The 9,959-nt window shown below is 46.8% G+C and overlaps 1 protein-coding gene across 1 annotated transcript; it reads left to right on the plus strand.

Moving 5' to 3' along the window:
* The first annotated feature begins 1,345 nt into the window (after positions 1-1,345).
* Positions 1,346-9,637, plus strand: ZNF691 (zinc finger protein 691). Its single transcript, XM_003415335.4, has 2 exons — positions 1,346-1,406; positions 4,262-9,637. The coding sequence occupies exon 2, from the start codon at positions 4,271-4,273 to the stop codon at positions 5,102-5,104; it is 834 nt and encodes a 277-aa protein (XP_003415383.2). The 5' UTR covers positions 1,346-1,406; positions 4,262-4,270; the 3' UTR covers positions 5,105-9,637.
* The last annotated feature ends 322 nt before the right edge of the window (positions 9,638-9,959 follow it).

The raw sequence follows: 9,959 nt of genomic DNA on the forward strand, positions 1-9,959 counted from the left end.
GAAAATGGTGCTCCAAATGGCTACATGGTAGAGCTGAGATTATAAACTTGATTTTTTCAGCTCTGAAGGGAATGCTCTTTTCTCTTCACTGAAACACCACGCAGATATGAGAAGCCTGTGGAATTCTAACCTACATATTCAACTAGTCTTAAAAAATAATTAAAACTGGGGGGAGAAAAATCCTAATCCCGGAGATATTTTAGTGGTTTTATCATGTCTGGATTAGTAAAGGACTGTCAGGTTTAACTAGGGACACATAGGATCCAGAAAACTCCTGCCCGGGGCCAGGGAGACCTGGAGGTGGTTCCTTGGACCAGACATGCGTAGCTTCTTTGAACGAGGAGACTGGGCTGTTTATCTTTAAATTCGCATCTAGTTCTACAATTTTTAAATTCAAAATTATAAACCCTAAGCTTTTTCTGGTAGTGGAGTCTGGAGACGACGCGCAGACATGGCACTTCACAAGGGGACCAACAAGAAGAGCAGGTTATCAGCCTTGGACCTCAGGAGGCTGAAAGAAAGAATTTTTTTGGAGTCTACCACATTTTTCCATCCTTCAAAGACACTTTTGTCCATGTCACTGATCTCTCTGGCAAGGAAATCATCTTCCCTACTTCTGGTGGGATGAAGGTGAAGGCTGATGAGGTGAAACCTCACCATATGCCGCCATGTTGGCCGGCCAATATGTGGTCCAGATAGGTGCAAGGAGCTGGGCATCACTGCCCTACACGTTAAACTCTAGGCCACAGGCAGAAACAGGACCCCAGGGCCTGGGGCCAGTCTGCCCTCAGAACCCTTGACAGTTCACGAATAAAGATTGGGTGGGTTGAGAAGTCACGCCCATCCCCTTCGACAGCACCCGCCGAAAGGGGGGTCGCCGTGGTCGCCCTCCTCAAATGACTCTTTACTGTTAATAAATTGTCTTCTCGTATATAAACTTCAAGTGAGGCACGCGGCTCCAGGCTTCGCTGGACGTCAGGACCGTCAAGGGTCACCAATGCAAAGTAAAGAAGAACCCCACGACTTCATGATTCCTTGAAGATTAGCTTTACATATTCTACAAATTTCCAGGCGGGTAGTCCCGCACTCTCGGCTGGAATACCGGAGCGCTCAAGGAAATTTAAAGACCTTTGAAGGGAGCCCAGTCTCCACTGCTCCGTTCTAAACTTTACAAATTTCTTCTCTCTTAACTACAGCTCCCAGCATGCCACACCCGAGGCCAAAGTTGATTGGCGATTTCGCCGGGCCTCTCTCTTTATGGCAGCTCACTACAACCAATGGGAATGAAGAGTGAGCCCCAGAAACCAATCCTGGAGGAGTAGGGCGGATCCTCCCTGGGTTCCGGCTCCGGCTCCTTCCCTGGCCGACCGAGGCGGCGCTATCCCTGAGAGAGCGGCGGGAGCGAGGTGGGTCTGGGTTCGACCCGAGGTTGCGCGGGGGAGGCGGACACGACTTTGGGGAGAATTCTAAGCATGGCCCCTGCCTTCTCACAGAGATGTTGGAGGCGGTCGCTTTGCTGCCTGGACCCAATAGGGTCCTATGGCCCCTCCGTGCCTACCCTTGACCCCCTCTCAGGCCCTCAAGGCCGAGCTGCTGTTCCCGGCTTCTACCCTCTGGCCCTTCTCCTGTGGGCCTTTAAGTACGCCAGTCCCCCTGCCACTGACCATACCTTTGCGGCCCGCCTCTCCTCTCCCGCCATTCCCTCCCAAGCCCGCTGCATCTCTGAACCCAGCTCTTGCCCTCTAGAATGCTCATACCCTTGGACTCCGCCATTGGCTATTTCCTTCCCCTGACACACAGCCCAGCTTCTTGGGCCCTGGTTCTCTGACACCTGATTATAACCTCTGCCCCTGTCCCCTGACCATCTTCTTGGACCCTCAGACTCCATTGGTTTTCTTTGTCTGACCCGGCATCCAGCTCCCATGTAGGATTCCCTGTTCTTCAACACCTTACCTCTGGCCTCTCCAGGCAGTGTCCATCTCCTGTTCCCCCCTCACCCCAAGCCCTTGATGTGGGCCTAAAGACCCTGAACTTTGGCCCCTCTGATCACTTTCTAGCTTGGCCCCTTGCAGTCTCATTTCCTGCCCTCTAACCCAGATCCCCAGCCTTCATAATCTGATCTATAGCCCTATTTTCTCAGCTCTTCTTAAATCTGGCCCCTTCTCCACTGCTCAGTCCCTTCCATACCTCCCAGCCTCCTGGGAAGACAAGCTAGATGGGTCTTTTCTCCCTCAAATCTCTGAAGCATGATATGACAGTGCCTTTTTTCTTTAGGTGCCACAGGCTTCTGAGTAGATAGTGGACTCCCCATCTTTGCAGTCCCAGTTTTGCTCACCCATCCTGCAAATCCCAGCTTAAATACCACTTCCTCCATGGAGCTGCCCACCCCTGATCTCTTCAAGAAGATATGCCCATGCCATCTGGACTCCTGTTCCACTGTCTTTCCTTCCTTCCTCCCTGCCTCCCTCTTTTCTTTCTTCCCTGCCTCCCTCCCTCCAATACTAGTGTAGTAGTTAAAAGCACTGGCTTTGGAGTAATGGGTATAGGTCCCAGTTCTGCCAGCTACCTGCTGTGTGTCCTTGGGCAAGTAACTTAATTTTTCTGAACCTCAGTTTCCTCATCTCTAAAATAAGGATGATAGTTATGAAAATGAAATGAGATGATTCATATGTAGTGCTTAGTCTAGGGCCTAGCGCTTGGTATAAGCTTAAAAAAATGTTAACTGTTATTACTGGTGTCTGTATAGTGTGCTAGGCACTGAAGAGCGGGCACAAAGGTCACTAAGACTAAGGCACAGTACCCGTCCCCCTGGATCTTAACTTTCTACACTCTACAAGTTTCTGGAGTTCGTGGCCTATCTCACTGCACCAGACCCTAAATTTTTTGAAGATGGGTACCACAATCCTAAATCTTTTTCCCTGTCCTTGGCTCTAGGAAACAAAAGAAGTCTGTGCAGCTTAGTAAGCATTTACTGATGTGTTGGGCACAGGGTGTATGTAGCTGTGTGTATGTGGGAGGGGAGAGTGTATTGTATCTGTGTCTGTGTGTATGCGGTATGTGAATGTGTGGCTGTGTGTGGTGTGAAAGTGTTGGTGTTTATGTGACTTACGTGTGGCGTGTGAGTGTATAGCTGTATATGTGGTTATGTGTGTGAGAGGGCTGTGTTATGATATTGTATGTGGCTGTGTGTCTGGTGTGTATGTGTGCACACAGTGTATATGTTTGGTGTGTGTATGGCTGGTATTAGAGTGTGTGTGATGTGTATATGTGTGTGGCTGTGTATGTGTGGCTGTGTACAGTGTGTGTTATGTGAAAATGTGTATATGTAGTGTCTATGTATGTGCGTGTGGCTGTGTTTGAGTATGTGAGAGTGGGCACTGACCAATCAGAACAGACATCAGCCCAAGCCCTGGAGTAGGGTTTGGAGGCCCCAGCTGTGCCAGAAGTAACCTTTTTAATTGCTAGATTATGGGGCAGTCTGAGAAGGGGTGTGGTGGTGGAACACTTAAGAGGGTTCAAAGCAAAGCCTTGTAAACAACTAGGAGAGCCTTGAGTGTTAGAGGTTCCGTTATGTTCATTTGAAAACGGCCATATGGGTGGATATTTCTAAAGAGGATTTTTTTTTTTTAAATTAAACATAAAGGGAGTTTCAGTTAATATGTAGCTAGGCAGAAAAGTTGAACTCATCCCAGTACAGGTAGCCCCTGACTTATGATGGGTTCAAGTTACCACAAATTGCCCTTACGACCATCTTTTTTTTTTTTTAACATCCCATCGTTAGTAATACATACTACATACAATGTTTTCATTCTCAGCTGTTCACTTACAGATGTTCAAAGATCAGATTTATAAAGTTACTGATAATTAAAGGCAGTAATAATGAATAGAAAAAAAAGGATTTCGATGTACGATGGAGTCGTTGGAACGTCATAACTAGAAGCTCCTTTACTTGCATATGAGTTAGGGTCTAGATTTAGATTGTCATTGATTAGTGGTATTAAGGAAAGTAACATTATTCAAATTGCACAAATATCATTTGTTGATGGTGTACAAGGCCAGTGCCTTTTGTTGTTGTTTTGCACTGGTGGGTAGCTAAATACCTGTGAAAGTTTGTCACTTGAAAGTTTGTAAGTAAAGGCATTCTATCCAAGCATTGCAGTTAACTGAGGTTTTTTAAAACCTCTTTAACCGGAACAAACAATTCCCTATGTCTGGTTTGACCCCAAAAGTAAAGGTGTTGGCCATTTCTATTCATTCTCAGGGTTCAGAGATGGGCAGTGAGAAGGAGCAGAATCCAGAACAGCACCTGCCTGAGGAAGGGGAACTGGGTAAGCCTTGGAGAGTGGATGACTCAGATGGGGAGAAAGAGTACAAGCAGGAGAGCCAGTATGAGAGGCCACAAGGAACCCACCCAAAAAAGCCATGGGGGAAAGTCACTCCATCTGGAGAGTCAGGGGGCCCCATTGCTCATCCAAGGCCTGAGGTGGACGAGAAGCCCTTTGTATGTGTCCAGTGTGGCAAAACATTCAATAATACGTCCAATCTGAGAACACACCAGAGAATCCACACTGGAGAGAAGCCTTACAAGTGTTCTGAATGTGGCAAGAGCTTCTCCAGAAGTTCCAACCGTATCAGGCACGAGCGGATCCACCTGGAAGAGAAGCACTACAAATGTCCCAAATGTCAGGAGAGCTTCCGGCGGCGCTCCGACCTCACCACTCATCAGCAAGATCACCTGGGCAAGCGGCCATACCGCTGTGACATCTGTGGCAAGAGCTTCAGCCAGAGCGCCACACTAGCTGTGCATCACCGGACCCACCTCGAGCCAGCGCCTTACATCTGCTGTGAGTGTGGCAAGAGCTTCAGCAACAGTTCCAGCTTTGGCGTACACCACCGCACCCACACGGGTGAGAGGCCTTATGAGTGCACTGAGTGTGGGCGGACCTTCAGTGATATCTCTAACTTTGGGGCACATCAGAGGACTCACAGAGGGGAGAAGCCCTACAGGTGCACTCTGTGTGGGAAACACTTTTCCCGGAGCTCAAATCTCATCCGACACCAGAAAACTCACATGGGAGAGCAGACTGGGAAAGATTCCAGCTGAAGGAGAGACCCATTTAGATAGACAGAGTGAAAGACCCTCAGCCTAGTACAGGAAGATCTTTAGGATCTGCTGCTTCTCCCCTTGACCTCAAGCCCTACATCCCACTTTGGAGAGTAGTTTCCTGTTGCCTCTGAAGCCCAAATCTCCATGAAGTCCTGAGAGGAGACTCTGAGTAAAAATCTTTCCCTCTTTCCAGGCCAGTTTCTTGGCTTAGAATGTCAGAGGAAGGACCCACTCTTAGCCTGACCTCCTCGGGATGAAAAAGAAATAGGGCAGGCTCAGAATATGCTCATGTCATTAAGGCAACAGCCCCCTGGCCTTTGAGGCAATACCTCTCAGATGGGAGTCACTGTCTAAAGGTCCTCCAAATTATATGTGAACCGCTTGAGATTAGGGCACACACTACAGTGGCTACTAGCTCCCACCTGCTGTGCCCTCAACTTTGCTTCAAGGTCTCTGGGCTGGGAGGAAGGGCCTTCCCATTGGAAGGGGCCTCCTTGATCTGGAGAAAAGATTTGAGGTCCTGCCTTAGGAATTAAAGGTAAGACCTCAGGGAGCCAGGGACTTTCATGCTCCCCTGTGTTTGCTACTTTTTCCTCCCCATCTCAACCTGTGTCTGTTTCCTTTGAGATTAGCAGTAAAACCCCTCAATGAAAAGGACTTGTGTACTTATTTGGGGGCATCTAAGAAATTGGGAGCTGGGTAGACTGTCCCACTGCAGCCACTCTGGGTGGGAGTCAAACTCCAAGAAAGACAGAATGGGGTGGCTGCTCTGAAAAGCAAAGGAAAGCAGGCTGAGTCTCTGGGGCCTTTGAAAAGAAAGAGGGAAAGGAAAGAAACTAATTGAACACCTACTATGTGACATAAATCCTACCGTTTGCATTCATGATATTTAATTTTTCCCATCAACCCTCAAAGGAGTTAGACGAAGAAGCGGAAGTGAGGAAAGTTGGAGGTATTTGCTGTGAAGTTCACACGGCAGCTGTGTGGTGGAGCCAGAATTCAAACTCAGGCCTCCCTGACTCTGAGCTGATGCTCTTTTCACTACATCCACCTTGCTGGCTTCTGAAGGATGAGCCAATGGGGAGCTGGCCTGGGACTGCATGATTCTCTTTAGATGGGAGCCAGGTGGCCTCCTGATAGGGACCTGAGCCATTAGGTCTGTGGGCATCAGAACCATTTCAATTTCATTTTGATTGATTGAGTTCTTACTCTATGCATAGGAAAAATGGCAGTGCCAGGGAGACAGTGAGGAGTGGGAGAAGATGAGAGATATCTTAAGACCCATAGTGAAAGTCTCTTCCTTAGTGTCAATAATTCAGTCCCCAAGGCTGGAGCAGCTTGGCAGGGATCATGATGGTTTCCTGTGCCCCAGACTCTGGCCTGGCTTCATGTGGCAGATTTCAGAATGCTTCCCAAATGGAAGTGCAGTATTCCTCCAGCAAATATGAAAGACCCCACTGTAACCCTCTGCCAACCTTTGGCACTGCTCTTCCAGAATGGGGAGCCCTTTTGTAGCTTTGGTACCAGGCTTGGAACTAACAGCACCCATGACCTATCAGATGGGACCTTGCCTGCTGTCTTAGTCATCTAGTGCTGCTATAAGAGAAATACTACAAGTGGATGGTGGCTTCAACAAACAAGTTTATTCGTTCACAGTCTAGTAGGCTAGAAGTCCAAATTCAGGTTGTCAGTTCCAGGGGAGGGCTTTCTCTGTTGGCTCTGGAAGAAAGTTCTTGTTATCAGCCTTCCTCTGGACTAGGAGCTTTTCCATGTAGGAACCTTGGGTCCAAAGGATGTGTGCTGCTCTTGGCACTGCTTTCTTGGTGGTATGAAGCCACTATCTCTGCTCAATCACAAAATGGAGGACAGCCCCACAATACTGGGAATCATGGCCTAACCAACTTGACACATATTTTGGGGGACACAATTCAATCCATGACACCTGCCCAGGAAGGGATATGCCAGAGATTTATACTCATCATCTTATTGAATTCTCACAACACTGTGAAGTAAGAATTATCCCCATTTGACAGATGGGGAACCAGGCTGACAGAGGGAAAGTGACCCGCCCAAGATTACCTAGCAAGTAAATGACAGAGCCAGGAACTGAACCCACTCCTGTCCAAATCCAAAGCCTGTCCTTGCTCAACTATAAAAAAAAAAGACTCCCCTTACATGTGTATGGCACTTTAGAAAGCATGTCTTAGTCTTCCAGTGCTGCTGTAAAAGAAATACCACAAATGAATGGCTTTAACAAAGAGAAATTTATTCTCTCAGTTTAGTAGGTTACAAGTTCATATTTAGGACGTCAGCTCCAGGGGAAGGCTTTCTCTCTCTGTCGGCTCTGGAAGAAGGCCCTTGCCCTCAATCTTCCCCTGGTTGACGAGCTTCTCAGGTGCAGGGACCCTGGGTCCAAAGGATGGGCTCTGCCCCCAGTGCTGCTTTCTTGGTGGTATGAGGTCCGCGTCTCTCATTTCTCTCTTTTATATCTCAAGAGATTGCCTCAAGATACAATCCAACCATGTAGGCTGAGTCCTGCCTTACTAACACAACTGCTGCCCATCCTCCCTCATTAACATCGTAGAGGCAGGATTTACAACGTATAGGAAAATCACACAATACTGGGAATCATGGCCCAGCCCAATTGATATACACATTTTTGGAGGGATGTGATTCAATCCATGACAAAGCACTTTTATTTCATACACACTTTCCTGCTTCTTGAAAATATCCACATAAAATATTTTAAACATATAGTCACCCAAACTTGGGCCTGTGAATTGGCACCTAATATCAATAATAAAAATCACCATATATCACCTACTGGGTACCCGTTATTGTATATGCATTAACTCTGATCTCCATAACTATCCTGCAAGGTAATATCCCCATTTTCAAGGTAAAATCTTGAGAGTTTAGATGACCTGTCCAAATGGCAGAGTTGGGATTCAAATCAGGTGTGTCTGATGCCAAGGCCAAGTTCTTTTCATTATGCCCACTGCCAAGCCTGTCTGCTGGCCCCCTCTCATGAGAGCTTGGTGTCATTATCCTTCCAGTCCTGGAACCTTAGTGACAACTGCTGTGACTTCTGCTGCCAGTCAGACCCAGGACCAGTGTATTAGGCACCTGCTTTACTCTGGGACATGACACGCTGGCCAATTTTACTTGCCCTTTTTTGACCAAGTTCATAGGCAAGGGTTTCTGTGTTGGTCTAGGGTTTAGAGTCCTTCCTGACTAGTTGATTTATTCACTCACTTGACTTCCTTTTTTTTTTTTTTAACTTCCTTTCATTTCTCTTCCCTCCCTCTCTCCTTTCTCCCTCATAATACTGACATGAAGAAGACATGGCCCATGTATTCTCTGAGTACAGGAGATTGGCATGTAAACTGAGAGTTACAGTACAGTTGTCATTACATTTGCACTCAGGGTACTAGCTGTAGGAGACCAGGGGAGGGCCCAGAAGTGAATGAGGCATGGTCCTTCCTGCTACCCACTCAGAGGAAGAGAAACTCCCCTATGAACAAGGTGCTGGAGGAACACAGGTGAGATGGTTAACGCTTTGGAGGGGAGGGGAAGACAGATGATACTTGAATTTGGTCTTGAAGCATAAGTAGGTGTTTATTAAGTGAAGAGAAAGGGAAGATTATTCAGATGGAAGGCAAGGCTTAATACTTTAGGGAACAGTGAAACATTTGATGTAGTTCCCTGTGTGGGGAGGAGATGAGGCTGGTAAGGTGGACAGGCCAGATCATGAAGGGTGTTGGGATGCCAGGCTAAGGGATTTGGACTGTGGACAAAAAAGAATTTAAAGCAGCAGAATGACATCCTATTCACCCTTCAGAAAGAACACTGAGTAGAGCGGAGGATGAACTAAAGGGGCTCAGATAAGTTAGGAGAACGCTATATGTGTAAGCCAAGTACCAGTTGGGGCCTGCCTGACCCTCAAAGAACTATATGACTGCAAGTCTTGCCAATTCCGCAGAATGGGAAAGTTAAAACCCTCCACACAATTGTTCCCAATTCCTGGGATTTACACTCTCATGATCTATCTCTTGCTTGAGGTACTGTGGTCTGTACAAGCCTTCTCTGTTTTGTTCCCATTAGCCCTACCACTGAACTCAGCACCTTCTTCAGCTGCCACAAGAAATTCTGTCACACCAAGCATTTTCTAAGTTTAGAATTCCATTAGAGATTGGGACTCTTGGGGAAGGGTCACATCATGGAAGTCCACTAGCTTTACCTCTTCTCTCTCCTCCCATCTCTGCCTTTACCCCCTCCCTTCTAGATTGCGCCCAAAACTCCAGATTGTTTCACTCACTTACAAACGATACTTAGCGTTCCTTAGCCCCTGCTACAAAAAAAATTTTTTAATTGAGTTTTTGGTGAAAGTTTACGTAGTTAACTTCCCATTTGACAATTTCCACACAAATTTTTCAGCGATATTAGTTACATCTATCACAATGTGTCAACATTCTCTTTGTGTTCAGTTTGTTCTCTTTGCAGTACTCTAGTTTCCCTGCCCCCCATCTTCTCATGTTTGTTGTTTTTTTTTTTTTAATTGTACTTTAGATAAAGGTTTACTGAGCAAACTAACTTCCCATTAAACAATTAATACACATATTGTTTTGTGACATTGGTTACCAAATCCATGACATGTCAACATTTTCCCCTTCTTGACCTTGTTGTTGTTGTTAGGATCTGTCGAGTCAGTTCCGACTCATAGAGACCCTATGCACAACAAAACGAAACACTGGCCGGTCGTGCGCTAAGCCCACAATTGTTGTTATGCTTGAGCCCATTGTTGCAGCCACTGTGTCAGTACACCTCGTTGAGGGCCTTCCTCTTTTCCACT

This window comes from Loxodonta africana, chromosome 3, assembly GCF_030014295.1.
Source record: "Loxodonta africana isolate mLoxAfr1 chromosome 3, mLoxAfr1.hap2, whole genome shotgun sequence".
NCBI classification, from domain to species: Eukaryota; Metazoa; Chordata; class Mammalia; order Proboscidea; family Elephantidae; genus Loxodonta; species Loxodonta africana.